Genomic DNA, 16,985 nt, shown 5'->3' with positions numbered 1-16,985 from the left:
CGTGGCTGGCAGCAGGCAGCACAACAACAACAACAACCATTGCTACGGCAGAAGTCTCAGCGGCTAGTCGTGTTTTTTCGCGGTGTGTTTGGCGCGTTTTTCACGGCGAAATCGAGGCGTGTGCGAGCGGACAGGCCCGTTCCGGTGGTCAGAGGAGCCACAATCTGGTCGTCGTGGACACGGCGGCGGTGCAGCAGTGGAAGAGGAACGAGTTCCTGCATCCGAGCAGCAGCAGCAGGAGGAGTCAGCAGCAGCGGCCGCGGAGGCAGCTGAGGCGAGAGACGGTCGTTGGCAGGAGGAATCGGCCCCGGAGAGTCGACTGCGGTCGGCGGACCAGTTTTCGGCCAGGCCAGGTCGGAGACAACCCCCGTTGTTTACGTGGCTGGCAGCAGGCAGCACAACAACAACAACAACAAGCGCGCGAAAACGAGCTTCCCGCGCATCCCGCTGCGGGCGGCAGCCAGTGCGGCCAGTTCGGCGGTGAGTGCGAAAGGCGAGTTTTTTGTTAGCGTTTATTTTTTTTTTTTTTTTTTTTTTTTTTTTTTTTCTCATAGTTTTTTTTTTTGGTTAGTTTTTTTTTTTTCTTTCTCCTTTTCTACTTTTGCGATTAGTTTCATCACTTTCATTTTCGTTTAGTTTATCGCGTTTATTCGCAAACATGGATCCGACCGAGTCGGACCATGAGGAATGCGACTTCGATTCAACCCTTGAGGGTGACGAGGACGTGGACATGGCGGACTCCGTTTTGGGAGTTCCTTCAAACACCACCAACAGGGACCTCTTCCTGAAGGATAAGGATGCTGGCGGTAAAGGGGGATCCTCGGACGGGTCTAAGAGGACGAAGCGAAAGCGTCCTAAATCAGATCCGAATCCGGTTCCCCCTCAACCACCGATTCCTCCCTTGACTCCAGACCCGATTCCTCCCAATCCAGATCCAATTCCTCCCAATCCAGATCCAATTCCTCCTAAAACACCGGTGCCGAATCCGGATCCAAATCCCCCTCCGCCCCTGAATCCTCATTCTCAAAAACCGATTCCTCGTCCTCGTCAGTATCAAGAGGGATCGCAAACGGAATGGGTGGTCTTCTTCCGGCCCAAACAGAAGCCGTTAAACTTTGTACAGATCACCAAGGATTTGCAGAAGCACTATCCTGGGGTGGTCGAATGTACCAAGCTGAACAAGAGCAAGCTCCGCGTGATCGTGAACTCCGCGGTGCAAGCGAATCAGATCGTAACTGATCTGCGGTTCAGCATTGAGTACCGTGTTTGGATTCCGGCCCACAAAGTCGAAATCGATGGCGTGGTGACCGATGACAGTCTGTCGCTTGTCGACCTCTCAAGGGCGGTGGGACGCTTCAAGAACCCTAAACTTCCAGCTGTGGAGGTACTCGAGTGCCGGCAACTGGGCAACGTCACCACCGAGGGTGGCCAGAAGAAGTTCATTCCTTCTGCCTCGTTCCGGGTGACTTTTGCAGGGTCAGCTCTGCCGGACTACATTGAGCTGTACAAGCTTCGGCTTCCAGTTCGATTGTACGTTCCGCGAGTGATGAGCTGCGAAAACTGCCAGCAGTTGGGACACACCAAGACCTACTGCAGCAACAAGAGCAAGTGCTCAAAGTGCGCCGGCCCCCACAAGGACGCGGATTGCCAAAAGCAGGCTGAAAAATGCCTGCTTTGTGGCGGGGAACCACACAAAACTCGTCAGTGCCCAAAGTACAAGGAGCGCGAGGACAAGATGAAGCGTTCCTTGAGGGAACGCTCCAAGAAGTCCTTTGCGGAAATCCTTAGTAAGGTGACCCACTCCAATCGCTTCGCTCCTTTGGCGGATGAAGATTCGGAGGACGAGGAATCCGATGTGGAGGTTCTCTTCCAGAGAGACGAGGAAAGTGACTCTTCCGGGCCAAACCCGAAGCGCAACAAGGCTTCCAAGTCCAAAAAAGCCGCTGGCGGTAAGGGTAAGGACAGTGACTCGTTGAACTTCGAGGAGGATTTTCCTTTCGGTCCGTCGGGTAAGCCCGCTCCGAAGCCGGCACCGAAGCCAGTTCCCAAGCCGCTGAAGCCCGTTCCCAAGCTGCCAAAGATCCCCCTGAAACCGGTTCCTCAACCGAATCCGATCACCGATGCCTTCAAAGGAGTCCTTCCTTTTTCCACAATCGTGGAATGGCTGTGCTCTTTCGTGAGTGAACCGACGCGTTTAATCATAAAGCGGTTTGAGCCTCTCGCTAGACACATCGGGAAACAGCTTGCTAGCACGATGCCCCTCTTGTCGTTCATTTCCTTTGATGGGTAATACACCAAAAACGAAAAACGGCATCTCCATTCTACAATGGAATTGTAGAAGTTTAACCCCCAAGTTAAACGATTTTCAACAATTCGCATTCGAACGGGACTGTGATGTGTTTGCGCTGAGCGAAACGTTTCTTATCGGAGATGAGACGCCAGCTTTCCGGGGGTACAACATCATCACAGAGAGCAGGGCAGGACCAAATAGAGGTGGAGGCGTACTGATTGGGGTCAGGAAATGCCACACTTTTAGAAAGGTCACGCTCCCGAAGCTAGGAGGAATCGAAGCAGTCGCAGTACAAGCCAGGATCAGAGGACTGAACATTTGCATTGTGTCCGTCTACGTTCCCCCACAGGTGTCGTTAACTCGACAAAAGTTGTGGGGTATGCTTGAGTTGTTGCAGGCACCGAGACTGGTTCTGGGTGACTTTAATCTTCACAGCACCGAGTGGGGAAGTCACAAGACAGACCCTCAAGCATATCTGATTCATGAACTGTGCGACGACTTCCAGATGACCCTCCTAAACAGGGACAAGCAAGTTACGCGGATTGCAACACCACCAACGCCAACTACGTCCGGTACGAAGGCGAGTGCCATCGACTTGTCGCTCTGTTCCAACAGTCTGGCAGTTCTCTGTGACTGGAACGTGCTTCAAGATCCTCGTGGCAGTGATCATTTGCCGATCGCTATTCTGGTTAGCCATGGCCCACAGCAATCGACAACGGTGGAGATGCCTTACGATCTGACGCGAAATATCGACTGGAAACAGTACGCGGAGGCAGTCTCCATTGGAGTTGAGTTGCGAGCAGGGTTGGCACCGCTTGAAGAATATGCGTTTCTGGCTAATTTGATCTATGACAGTGCGATACAAGCTCAGACGAAACCCGTCCCGGGACCGTACATCCGAACGCGCCCTCCACTTCCCTGGTGGGACAAGGAGTGTACGGATCTCTCGGCGGCCAGGTCTAAAGCTTATGTGGACTTCTGCAAGTGTGGAATCCGAGCGAACTTCCAAAAGTACAGAGCTCTTGATCGCAGGTACAGTAATACTCTGAAGCGGAAGAAGCGAATGTACTGGCGGGAGTTCGTTGAAGGACTACCAGCAGATACGTCCATGAGCACTCTGTGGCGCGTTGCGAGGGCCATGCGTAGAGGTTCCGTTCCGAACGAGAGTGTGGAAAAATCGGACAAGTGGATATTGGATTTCGCCAAGAAGGTGTGCCCGGACTCGGTGCCGACACAACCATCATTCAACGTTGTTGATGGGAGCGATGCTAATCCTCCCTTCTCGATGGTAGAGCTCTCCATAGCACTATTGACGGGCAACAACACTGCTCCTGGTCCGGACAAGATCAAGTTCAGCTTGCTGAAAAATCTTCCGGACGTCGCCAAGCAGCGTCTGTTGAAACTGTTCAACACGTTGGTGGAGCAGAACGTAATTCCACACGAATGGCGACAGGTCCGGGTGGTTGCCATTCAAAAGCCCGGTAAGCCGGCATCCGACCACAACTCGTATCGTCCAATCAGCTTGCTGTCGTGTCTACGCAAGTTGCTGGAGAAGATGATCCTCGACCGCCTCGAACCATGGATGGAACGAGAGCACTTGCTGTCAGACACGCAGTATGGCTTCCGGAGAGGCAAGGGAACAAGCGACTGTCTAGCTTTGCTGGCCACAGGAATCGACATAGCCCGTGGTAAAAAACAGCAAATGGCTTCTGTCTTCCTAGACATCAAGGGTGCATTCGATTCAGTCTCCATCGATGTGTTGGGAGTAAAGCTGCGGCGGAGCGGTCTCAATCCGACGATGTGCAATTTTCTCATCAACCTGTTGTCAGAAAAACACATGCACTTTGTGCAAGGTGATCTGGCAATCACCCGGATAAGTTACATGGGTTTGGCACAAGGCTCACGCCTTAGTCCATCCATGTATAACTTCTACGTCAGCGACATCGATGATTGCTTGACCGGAGACTGCACCCTTATACAGTACGCAGATGACGCAGTGGTTTCAATCGCTGCCAAGAAGGAAGTCGATCTGCTAGAACCCTTGCAAGATACCCTGAACAACTTGGCCCATTGGGCAGTTGGAAAGGGTATTGAATTCTCTCCGGAGAAGACGGAACTGGTCGTTTTTACGGGGAAGCATGAACCGCCGCAGCTCAATCTTTCTCTCTCGGGAAAGACTATCGAGCAGTCGGACCACTTCATGTACATGGGTACCATCTTCGATCAAAAGGGAACATGGGGGAAGCACATCAACTACCTGAAGCAAAAGTGCCTGCAAAGAACTAATTTTCTGCGCAGCGTCTCTGGCAACCGGTGGGGTGCTCATCCTTCTGACCTGCTGCGACTGTACAAGACAACGATACTCTCGGTGCTGGAATATGGCAGTTTCTGCTTCCAAACAGCTGCGAAATCACGCTTGTTGGTTCTCCAGCGGATACAGTACCGAAGTCTTCGCATTGTCTTGGGATGCATGCACTCAACTCACAACATGACCCTCGAGGTCTTGGCGGGAGTGTTGCCTCTGCGAACTCGTTACTACGAACTGTCTTACCGGTTCCTGATCCGGTGTGATTACAGGAATAAACTGGTAATTGACAACTTTGAAACGTTGCTGAACCTTCACGTTGAGTCTCGGCGCATGCTTCTATATTATGACTTTATGTCATCGTGGGAGTGGAGCCCGAGCACAACGGTACAGCGCACGCCTCCGTTAACCAGCAGCACCCTGATTGGCTTCGACACGTCCATGAAAGCCGATACTCGCGGTATCCCAAACCATCTTCTGCGGGGAGTTGTACCGTCGATCTTCGCATCAAAGTACAACCATGTTCCTCCAAACAACAGATTCTTCACCGATGGTTCCAAGCTCGACGGCTGTACGGGCTTCGGTGTTTATCATGAATCTTATCAGCTGTTCTTTAAGCTGAAGGACCCGAGTTCGGTTTACGTCGCAGAGTTAGCCGCGGTTTACTGCGCACTGCGAATCATCGAGACCATGCCACCTGACCACTACTTCATCTTCACCGATAGCTTTAGCTCTGTTGAGGCTATCCGGTCTCTGAAGCCGACCAGGGAGTCTGCGTTTTTCCTCACGGAAATACGCAAGACTTTAAACAACCTGGCGGCTCAGTCCTTCAGCATCACGGTGGTGTGGGTCAGCGCTCATTGCTCGATTCCGGGTAATGAGAAAGCGGACTTGCTCGCCAAGAAGGGTGCTGAGAGTGGAGACATTTTTGAAAGGCCAATTAGCCTACAAGAATGCTACGGTTTTCCGAGGCAGCGTACGCTTCTGGATTGGCAAAAACAATGGGACGACGACACCAAGGGACGTTGGATGTATTCCATACGACCTAAGGTGCAAAGAAAAGCCTGGTTCAAGGGAATGGACTTGACGCGTGGATTCATCAGAACGATGTCCCGCCTTATGTCGAACCATTACTCGTCCAAGGCTCATCTGTACCGTATCAACATGAGTGATACGAACTTATGCGACTGTGGGCAGGGTTATCAGGACATCGACCATCTCGTATGGGCGTGTCCAGATCATCAGGCTCACAGAATTAAGTTGAAAGTTACCCTCAGGGCCCGAGGAAGACCACCAGAAATTCCGATGCGAGACGCGTTATCTCAACTAGACCTTGATGTTCTCTATCCGATCTATCAGTTCCTCTTAGATTCCAATATATCTATTTAGTTTTTCTTCCAGTTAGTTTTCCTTCAGCTAGTTTTCCTTCAGTTAGTATAACTCGCCTTCCCACAAAGCCGTCGTTTCTGGTTGCACCGGAAGCAAAGCAAGATCGCCCCAGCAGCTGGACACCGAGTTGCGGCTGAGGACAAAACGCAAAGGCCAGCAGAGCCAACCAAGACCCCTACACAATCCCCCTTCCCTTCCCACGCCTTGTCTTTAACATCAATCCCTTCCCTACTAACCCCGAGTAGGCCGCGGGTAATCGGCTCCCCTCCCACTAACATTTACACACAAGATCCTCTGTAATTATTAAGTTTTTTGTAATTACAAAAGCCGACTCGGTCCTAACCAGGTCCCAGTACCGAAAAGGACCTAATAAAAATAATTTTATGAAAAAAAAAAAAAAAAAAAAAAAAAAACAACAACAACAAGCGCGCGAAAACGAGCTTCCCGCGCATCCCGCTGCGGGCGGCAGCCAGTGCGGCCAGTTCGGCGGTGAGTGCGAAAGGCGAGTTTTTTGTTAGCGTTTAGTTTTTTTTTTTTTTTTTTTTTTCTCATAGTTTTTTTTTCGGTTAGTTTTTTTTTTTTTTTCTTTCTCCTTTTTACTTTTGCGATTAGTTTCATCACTTTCATTTTCGTTTAGTTTATCGCGTTTCTTCGCAAACATGGATCCGACCGAGTCGGACCATGAGGAATTCGACTCCGATTCAACCCTTGAGGGTGACGAGGACGTGGAAATGGAGGACTCTGTTTTGGGAGTTCCTTCAAACACCACCAACAGGGACCTCTTCCTGAAGGATAAGGATCCTGGCGGTAAAGGGGGATCCTCGGACGGGTCTAAGAGGACGAAGCGAAAGCGTTCTAAATCAGATCCGAATCCGGTTCCCCCTCAACCACCGATTCCTCCCTTGACTCCAGACCCGATTCCTCCCAATCCAGATCCAATTCCTCCCAATCCAGATCCAATTCCTCCTAAAACACCGGTGCCGAATCCGGATCCAAATCCCCCCCCGCCCCTGAATCCTCATTCTCAAAAACCGATTCCACGTCCTCGTCAGTATCAAGAGGGATCGCAAACGGAATGGGTGGTCTTCTTCCGGCCCAAACAGAAGCCGTTAAACTTTGTACAGATCACCAAGGATTTGCAGAAGCACTATCCTGGGGTGGTCGAATGTACCAAGCTGAACAAGAGCAAGCTCCGCGTGATCGTGAACTCCGCGGTGCAAGCGAATCAGATCGTAACTGATCTGCGGTTCAGCATTGAGTACCGTGTTTGGATTCCGGCCCACAAAGTCGAAATCGATGGCGTGGTGACCGATGACAGTCTGTCGCTTGTCGACCTCTCAAGGGCGGTGGGACGCTTCAAGAACCCTAAACTTCCAGCTGTGGAGGTACTCGAGTGCCGGCAACTGGGCAACGTCACCACCGAGGGTGGCCAGAAGAAGTTCATTCCTTCTGCCTCGTTCCGGGTGACTTTTGCAGGGTCAGCTCTGCCGGACTACATTGAGCTGTACAAGCTTCGGCTTCCAGTTCGATTGTACGTTCCGCGAGTGATGAGCTGCGAAAACTGCCAGCAGTTGGGACACACCAAGACCTACTGCAGCAACAAGAGCAAGTGCTCAAAGTGCGCCGGCCCCCACAAGGACGTGGATTGCCAAAAGCAGGCTGAAAAATGCCTGCTTTGTGGCGGGGAACCGCACAAAACTCGGCAGTGCCCAAAGTACAAGGAGCGCGAGGACAAGATGAAGCGATCCTTGAGGGAACGCTCCAAGAAGTCCTTCGCGGAAATCCTTAGTCAGGTGACCCACCCCAATCGCTTCGCTCCTTTGGCCGATGAAGATTCGGAGGACGAGGAATCCGATGTGGAGGTTCTCTTCCAGAGAGACGAGGAAAGTGACTCTTCCGGGCCAAACCCGAAGCGCAACAAGGCTTCCAAGTCCAAAAAAGCCGCTGGCGGCAAGGGTAAGGAAAGTGACTCGTTGAACTTCGAGGAGGATTTTCCTTTCGGTCCGTCGGGTAAGCCCGCTCCGAAGCCGGTACCGAAGCCAGTTCCCAAGCCGCTGAAGCCCGTTCCCAAGCTGCCAAAGATCCCCCTGAAACCGGTTCCTCAACCAAATCCGATCACCGATGCCTTCAAAGGAGTCCTTCCTTTTTCCACAATCGTGGAATGGCTGTGCTCTTTTGTGAGTGAACCGACGCGTTTAATCATAAAGCGGTTTGAGCCTCTCGCTAGACACATCGGGAAACAGCTTGCTAGCACGATGCCCCTCTTGTCGTTCATTTCCTTTGATGGGTAATACACCAAAAACGAAAAACGGCATCTCCTTTCTACAATGGAATTGTAGAAGTTTAACCCCCAAGTTAAACGATTTTCAACAATTCGCATTCGAACGGGACTGTGATGGGTTTGCGCTGAGCGAAACGTTTCTTATCGGAGATGAGACGCCAGCTTTCCGGGGGTACAACATCATCACAGAGAGCAGGGCAGGGCCAAATAGAGGTGGAGGCGTACTGATTGGGGTCAGGAAATGCCACACTTTTAGAAAGGTCACGCTCCCGAAGCTAGGAGGAATCGAAGCAGTCGCAGTACAGGCCAGGATCAGAGGACTGGACATTTGCATTGTGTCCGTCTACGTTCCCCCACAGGTGTCGTTAACTCGACAAAAGTTGTGGGGTATGCTTGAGCTGTTGCAGGCACCGCGACTGGTTCTGGGTGACTTTAATCTTCACAGCACCGAGTGGGGAAGTCACAAGACAGACCCTCAAGCATATCTGATTCATGAACTGTGCGACGACTTCCAGATGACCCTCCTAAACAGGGACAAGCAAGTTACGCGGATTGCAACACCACCAACGTTAACCACGTCCGGTACGAAGGCGAGTGCCATCGACTTGTCACTCTGTTCCAACAGTCTGGCAATTCTTTGTGACTGGAACGTGCTCCAAGATCCTCGTGGCAGTGATCATTTGCCGATCGCTATTCTGGTTAGCCATGGCCCACAGCAATCGACAACGGTGGAGATGCCTTACGATCTGACGCGAAATATCGACTGGAAACAGTACGCGGAGGCAGTCTCCATTGGAGTTGAGTTGCAAGCAGGGTTGGTGCCGCTTGAAGAATATGCGTTTCTGGCTAATTTGATCTATGACAGTGCGTTACAAGCTCAGACGAAACCCGTCCCGGGACCGTACATCCGAACGCGCCCTCCACTTCCCTGGTGGGACAAGGAGTGTACGGATCTCTCGGCGGCCAGGTCAGAAGCTTATGTGGACTTCTGCAAGTGTGGAATCCGAGCGAACTTCCAAAAGTACAGAGCTCTTGATCGCAGGTACAGTAATACTCTGAAGCGGAAGAAGCGAATGTACTGGCGGGAGTTCGTTGAAGGACTACCAGCAGATACGTCCATGAGCACTCTGTGGCGCGTTGCGAGGGCCATGCGTAGAGGTTCCGTTCCGAACGAGAGTGTGGAAAAATCGGACAAGTGGATATTGGATTTCGCCAAGAAGGTGTGCCCGGACTCGGTGCCGACACAACCATCATTCGACGTTGTTGATGGGAGCGATTCTAATCCTCCCTTCTCGATGGTAGAGCTCTCCATAGCACTATTGACGGGCAACAACACTGCTCCTGGTCCGGACAAGATCAAGTTCAGCTTGCTGAAGAATCTTCCGGACGTCGCCAAGCAGCGTCTGTTGAATCTGTTCAACACGTTGGTGGAGCAGAACATAATTCCACACGAATGGCGACAGGTCCGGGTGGTTGCCATTCAAAAGCCCGGTAAGCCGGCGTCCGACCACAACTCGTATCGTCCAATCAGCTTGCTGTCGTGTCTACGCAAGTTGCTGGAGAAGATGATCCTCGACCGCCTCGAACCATGGATGGAACGAGAGCACTTGCTGTCAGACACGCAGTATGGCTTCCGGAGAGGCAAGGGAACAAGCGACTGTCTAGCCTTGCTGGCCACAGGAATCGACATAGCCCGTGGTAAAAAACAGCAAATGGCTTCTGTCTTCCTAGACATCAAGGGTGCATTCGATTCAGTCTCCATCGATGTGTTGGGAGTAAAGCTGCGGCGGAGCGGTCTCAATCCGACGATGTGCAACTTCCTCATCAACCTGTTGTCAGAAAAACACATGCACTTTGTGCAAGGTGATCTGGCAATCACCCGGATAAGTTACATGGGTTTGGCACAAGGCTCACGCCTAAGTCCATCCATGTATAACTTCTACGTCAGCGATATCGATGATTGCTTGACCGGAGACTGCTCCCTTATACAGTACGCAGATGACGCAGTGGTTTCAATCGCTGCCAAGAAGGAAGTCGATCTGCTAGAACCCTTGCAAGATACCCTGAACAACTTGGCCCATTGGGCAGTTGGAAAGGGTATTGAATTCTCTCCGGAGAAGACGGAACTGGTCGTTTTTACGGGGAAGCATGAACCGCCGCAGCTCAATCTTTCTCTTTCGGGAAAGACTATCGAGCAGTCGGACCACTTCATGTACATGGGTACCATCTTTGATCAAAAGGGAACATGGGGGAAGCACATTAACTACCTGAAGCAAAAGTGCCTGCAAAGAACTAATTTTCTGCGCAGCGTCTCTGGCAACCGGTGGGGTGCTCATCCTTCTGACCTGCTTCGACTGTACAAGACAACGATACTCTCGGTGCTGGAATATGGCAATTTCTGCTTCCAAACAGCTGCGAAATCACGCTTGTTGGTTCTCCAGCGGATACAGTACCGAAGTCTTCGCATTGTCTTGGGATGCATGCACTCAACTCACAACATGACCCTCGAGGTCTTGGCGGGAGTGTTGCCTCTGCGAACTCGTTACTACGAACTGTCTTACCGGTTCCTGATCCGGTGTGATTACAGGAATAAACTGGTAATTGACAACTTTGAAACGTTGCTGAACCTTCACGTTGAGTCTCGGCGCATGCTTCTATATTATGACTTTATGTCATCGTGGGAGTGGAGCCCGAGCACAACGGTACAGCGCACGCCGCCGTTAACCAGCAGCACCCTGATTGGCTTCGACACGTCCATGAAAGCCGATACTCGCGGTATCCCAAACCATCTTCTGCGGGGGGTTGTACCGTCGATCTTCGCATCAAAGTACAACCATGTTCCTCCAAACAACAGATTCTTCACCGATGGCTCCAAGCTTGACGGCTGTACGGGCTTCGGTGTTTATCATGAATCTTATCAGCTGTTCTTTAAGCTGAAGGACCCGAGTTCGGTTTACGTCGCAGAGTTAGCCGCGGTTTACTGCGCACTGCGAATCATCGAGACCATGCCACCTGACCACTACTTCATCTTCACCGATAGCTTTAGCTCTGTTGAGGCTATCCGGTCTCTGAAGCCGACCAGGGAGTCTACGTTTTTCCTCACGGAAATACGTAAAACTTTAAACAACCTGGCGGCTCAGTCCTTCAACATCACGGTGGTGTGGGTCCGCGCTCATTGCTCGATTCCGGGTAATGAGAAAGCGGACTTGCTCGCCAAGAAGGGTGCTGAGAGTGGAGACATTTTTGAAAGGCCAATTAGCCTACAAGAATGCTACGGTTTTCCGAGGCAGCGTGCGCTTCTGGATTGGCAAACACAATGGGACGGCGACACCAAGGGACGTTGGATGTATTCCATACGACCTAAGGTGCAAAGAAAAGCCTGGTTCAAGGGAATGGACTTGACGCGTGGATTCATCAGAACGATGTCCCGCCTTATGTCGAACCATTACTCGTCCAAGGCTCATCTTTACCGTATCAACATGAGTGATACGAACCTTTGCGACTGTGGGCAGGGTTATCAGGACATCGACCATCTCGTATGGGCGTGTCCAGATCACCATGTTCACAGAATTAAGCTGAAAGATACCCTCAGGGCCCGAGGAAGACCACCAGAAATCCCGATGCGAGACGCGTTATCTCAACTAGACCTTGATGTTCTCTATCCGACCTATCAGTTCCTCTTAGATTCCAAAATATCCATTTAGTTTTTCTTCAGTTAGTTTTCCTTCAGTTAGTTTTCCTCTAGTTAGTATAACTCGCCTTCGTACAAAGCCGTCGTTTCTGGTTGCACCGGAAGCAAAGCAAGAACGCCCCAGCAGCTGGACACCGAGTTGCGGCTGAGGACAAAAGCAAAGGCCAGCAGAGCCAACCAAGACCCCTACACAATCCCCCTTCCCTTCCCACGCCTTGTCTTTAACATCAATCCCTTCCCTACTAACCCCGAGTAGGCCGCGGGTAATCGGCTCCCCTCCCACTAACATTTACACACAAGATCCTCTGTAATTATTAAGCCAAATGTAATTACAAAAGCCGACTCGGTCCTAACCAGGTCCCAGTACCGAAAAGGACCTAATAAAAATAATTTTATGAGAAAAAATATGCGCCGTGTTTACCTTACGCCCCTGTTCAAATTTAAAGGGACAAACCAAAACAGCGAGGGGTGACGTCATAATGATCCCTCGACACCACCAGACCAGACACCATTACGGGGAACACGTGGTCCTGGGTCGTGCAGTGGTCACTAATTAGTGGTGGTGGTCACTTTCACCGGAGGGAGTGATATCGATTTTTTTTTGTGTTGCAGGATTTATGAATGAAATCTCGCATCATGGATTTGTTGTGGTCGGGTGCGTTCCGGGGAAACCGTAATGTACAGACTGGCGCGATAGCGTCCTTTTTCGGCGTTCGCCGCAGTTGTTTGCATGGAAGTGACCACCGAGGATGTGGTTTGGTTGGTTGTTTGGCTTGTCATCGGGTTGTTTGCAATGAAGAAAGTTGTGTCGTTTAGGGTAGAAAATTAAAATTAAATCTTGAATGAAGTCTTTTAACTATTCGTTTTTCTTAAACTTCCAGTTGAGTGGCAAGGATTGCGCGCCTAGCATCGGTTCGCGCCATCTGACTGAAGGTGGCGGAGGAGGCGGAGGTAGCCTCGCCGGAAGTTCTATAGATCGCAAGAAGCCGTTTTCGCGCCCGTTCAACAAGTCTCGCCTCGTAGATTCAGGCCCTTCAGGAATAGTGACCACCGCAAGTGCCTCCCACAGAATGTCCAGTCCGTCCACGAGTCCCACCACGACGGACACCGGTGTCCTTATCCGACAGAACAACGAACTTCGGCACCGTCTGCAACAGGAAGCCAGCACGTACCGTCGCCGGCTGGAGACGTACAAGCAAGCCGAAGGAAATCAGGCGGCTCTCATAAGTCGCCTCCAGGCCAAGGTTCTCCAGTACAAGCAACGCTGCACCGAACTTCAGGAAACGCCTCCCTCGAGCACGTGCTACAATGCTGGAGGTGGCCCAGCCAGAGATGTGTCCCCCGGACATCACCATGCCGGCACTCCGGCACCGTGTTCCGGAACCAGTGGTGGACCACTGAGTCTGCCACCGTGTCCGGTAGCCCGCGAGCGGTCGAGATCGCGCTCGCGGTCCCAGTCGCCCTGCCGGAAGTACGCCGACTGTGGCCACGACGAAGTCCGACATCAGCTCGATGAGGAACGACGACGGTAGGTTGAGAATTGATGTGTCAACTTTGAAGAAGTTTTCAAGCATTTATTATTACAGCTGCGAAAAGTTAATGGTCGAGAACTCCTGTCTGCGCCAGCAGCTTGAGGAGTCCCAACGAACCAACGACGCGCTGACGAATGATCTCCAGAAGCTTACCTGCGATTGGGAAGCACTGCGGGATGAACTACTGAGCAAGGAGGACGAGTGGAAGGAGGAGGAGCAGGTGAGGTCGCGGGATTTGATGTCTGCTTGTACGGCGTACATTCTCTGCATACTTCCTTAAATGATTTACATCTTTGTTTTTGGGGTCAAGTTTTTGCTAGATTTTCTCTGGTTTACACTGCTAGGTTTTACGGAAGTCCTAAGTCCTAGTAATCTCCTTTCGTTAAGTTTGATTAGCGAAGAATACCCTCTAGTCACTTTCCATCAGTAAGCTATGTGATTAGGGGTTCGTCTACTTAAGTGTGTTAGGTATTTGGGGTGAAACTGCTCGAATTTTTTTAACCGAAAACGATTGCTCGATGTGCTTCGCTAAACGCACCAGTCTAATACGAAAACTGAAGAAGTTCGATGCCGTATGCATAATAATAGATATCTACTTTATCGACATCTTGCTTGCATCAAGCAGGTTCGTTTGTCATCGTCGTCGATGGCTTCGGTATCGCTGCGTAACCATAGCCATCGCTGCTGATAGACTTAGTATAAAACACTCTCTCTTTAGGTTCAATATCAGGGCGTGATGAGCAGGTTCTTCAGCGAGTCAATCGCTGACGCTGGTTACCTCCAATTTACCTTGTTACGAATAACAGCCGGCAGAATTGGTCTGATCCTGATTCCTAACCTCACAAAATTCGCAATGAAAACTCCTCCACGTGGGATGTCCAAGCACTTTTCCAGGTTATGTTCTGAAACCATGCGTCGTGTTTTGTCTCGACAGGCCTTCAACGAATATTACAACAACGAGCACACGCGGCTGCTGAAAATGTGGCGCGAAGTGGTCAACGTAAAACGCATGTTCAAAGAGATGGCCTCCACTACCAAGATGGAGCTGGGCCGGATGCATCTGGAGCTGAGCGGGACGGGCCGCGAGGTGACCGGAGCGTGTAGTGGCGTGTCCGTCAATCTGAGACAATCGACCAAGATTGAGGTGTGTTTTCTTGGGGGGTTTGAGTGTTGTCGTGGTTCTGATTGTAGCAAGATTCTTCTGCTTGCAGGAAGCTCAGCAAATGCACATCGAAAGAGAAAACATCGACCTCAAGTCGCAGATGGGCGATCTGAGGATGCAGTACGAAAACGCTAAGCTTGAGATTGCTCAGCGTGACCAGCGGCTGCAGCAGATGCTTCAGGAGTTGAAACAGATGGAGGAACGCGCCGACAGCCAGGCCGGACAGACTCAGCGTCTCAACGATGAACTGGAGCGTCTTCAGGGTGCCCTGCGGGACATTGCCCACGCCGTCGTGCAGGACTCGGAGACGGCGGCCACTTCGGAAGCGGAACCTTCCTCGGCCCATCACCTCCACCTGTCCCAATCGAGTGGTCTACCGGCGCCTCCACGTTCGCCGAAACGTGGCGCCATCCGGACGTCGCAGGCCTTCGCCGAGGGAACCATTTCCGCCGTCCAGGCCGCACTTCACAAGTACCAGCTGGCAATCCACGACCTGCAGGTCAAGCTGCAGACCAACTCGGATGCCCTGGCCGCAACTAGAAAACAATACGACAACTGCGAACACACCCGGGACGTCCTCACCGGTAAGGTGACGGAACTGACCGAGAAGCTGGACACCGCCAATCATCAGCTGTCGGAGCTGTTCAAAGAACGGGACAGCCTGCAAAAGACGCTGGACTCGCTACGTACGGATAAACACTCTGTTGAGCGGGGAAAGGCCGAGCTGAACTCGATTGTAAGTTTGTCCCGAAATCCCGCAACTTCAAGATAGCTTATCAGCATTTCCCTCTCCACAGGTCGACAGCTTGAACACCGACTACGAGAAGCTGCAGAACGTCAACTGTAAGCTGCAGAAAATGTACGACTCGCTGGAGGAGGAGAAAAAGATGCTCGAGGGAGAGCTGCAGCGCGTCCAAAAGGACAAGGACATCCAGGAGATGAACCTCAGGTAAGAAGGGAGTGGTGGGGCAATGCAAAAAAGAATCATGTGCGACCGTGACAGGACTCGAACCTGCAATCTTCGGATCCGAAGTCCGACGCCTTCTCCATTAGGCCACACGGTCAGTTGGAGAGGGGCTGGTTAGGGACGGTTTTGAGCGAGAGGGTTTCGGGTCGTGGAGAGGGGATGGGACCGACTGGTGGGTGAGGTTAGGCTAAAGTGCTCGATTTTTCAGAAAATTGCTTTTTGATAGTTTTTGTTTATCATATATTTGACTTTTGTCGAATAAAACCTATCTCCATATGAAAAATATTTAAAACAAAAAAAAAATACAATTTTAATTTCTTGTTTAATTTTTCCGAAACAATTTTTTAATGGTATTAAATTTTAACTTCAATTAAACGATGAAAAAGAGAAGCAGCAAAAAAACCGTCTCACCGTGACAGTGTTTGCACACTGCCGTGACCAGGATTCGAACCTGGGTTACTACGGCCACAACGTAGGGTCCTAACCACTAGACGATCACGGCTGTTGAGACATGTCAAGCTCGATGACGGAAGCACATCACATCACAACGTTTCTCTTTTTCTTCTCCCCTCCCAACTCCACAGAGCCGAAGAGGAGCGCTCCAGTCGGCTGCGAGAGGAAACCATAACTCTCAGAGAGGAACTGAATAAGTTGTACCTTGCGCGTGACTTGCTCGAACAGCAAAGAATCGAGTCGGACGGACTGTTGAACATGATTGAAAAGCAGAAGATTGAGCTCGAATTCGAGCTGGACCGGATTGTGAACGAGAGGGAAGGCCTCCAGATGACGCTGGAGAAGAAGAGTTCCTCAAATGACCACCTGGAGGTCGAGATTAAACAGCTGAAAGCTTCGGTGGCCACGCTGGAGGAGGAACGGTCTCGGCTCAAGACGCAGGTGTCGGACCAGGGCACGGATCTGGCCGCGCTGAAGAAGGAACTCATCGCAACGGAACAGGCTCGGCTCGATTTGGACTCGGAAAAGCTTGCCATCAGCGAGCGGCTCAAGTGTCTGGAGATGGAAAAGGACAAAATCGAGCAAGAGCTGAGTTGCGTGGCCCGCGAGCGGAATGACCTGAGCAACCAAACGGCGGTCATTTCGCGCAAAAAGGAAACCATTGGCGAAGAGGTGATGCGGCTGCGGCAACGACTCGAACAGGCAAACGAGATGAACGCCCGGCTGAATCGGAACTTGGAGGAGCTGGTCAAGGAAAGCGAGGAAAAGGCCGTAGTCATCGAGGGACACGAGAAGGAACTGCAACGGCTGCAGGTGAGTGTTGGTTAACTTGGGTGATTGGACGAGAATTTTGGGGTTTTTGACATGGTATGATCGTTGAAAAATGTTTGGTTGAAGAAAAAAAGCCAAAAAAGA

General features: G+C 51.2%; 1 protein-coding gene and 2 non-coding genes across 4 annotated transcripts in view; 1 reads left to right on the top strand and 2 right to left on the bottom strand.

The window, feature by feature from the left end:
* Positions 1 to 16,985, top strand: part of LOC120425736 (rootletin) — a 42,555-nt gene that overhangs the window by 20,490 nt on the left and 5,080 nt on the right. For both annotated transcript variants that reach the window (XM_039590340.2, XM_039590341.2), the window contains exons 2-7: positions 12,838 to 13,484; positions 13,543 to 13,708; positions 14,423 to 14,632; positions 14,700 to 15,386; positions 15,448 to 15,599; positions 16,202 to 16,883. In XM_039590340.2, coding sequence (XP_039446274.1) covers positions 12,838 to 13,484; positions 13,543 to 13,708; positions 14,423 to 14,632; positions 14,700 to 15,386; positions 15,448 to 15,599; positions 16,202 to 16,883 — 2,544 coding nt within the window. The remainder of the gene's footprint in view (positions 1 to 12,837; positions 13,485 to 13,542; positions 13,709 to 14,422; positions 14,633 to 14,699; positions 15,387 to 15,447; positions 15,600 to 16,201; positions 16,884 to 16,985) is intronic.
* On the bottom strand, positions 15,642 to 15,714 carry Trnar-ucg (transfer RNA arginine (anticodon UCG)). The gene has a single exon. It is a non-coding gene; the product is annotated as a tRNA-Arg (tRNA).
* Trnah-gug (transfer RNA histidin (anticodon GUG)) lies at positions 16,048 to 16,119 on the bottom strand. The gene has a single exon. It is a non-coding gene; the product is annotated as a tRNA-His (tRNA).

This window comes from Culex pipiens, chromosome 1 (assembly GCF_016801865.2).
Source record: "Culex pipiens pallens isolate TS chromosome 1, TS_CPP_V2, whole genome shotgun sequence".
Lineage (NCBI taxonomy): Eukaryota > Metazoa > Arthropoda > Insecta > Diptera > Culicidae > Culex > Culex pipiens.
The sequence above is the reverse complement of the archived record's forward strand: the minus strand, read 5'-3'. Positions and strand labels throughout refer to the sequence as shown.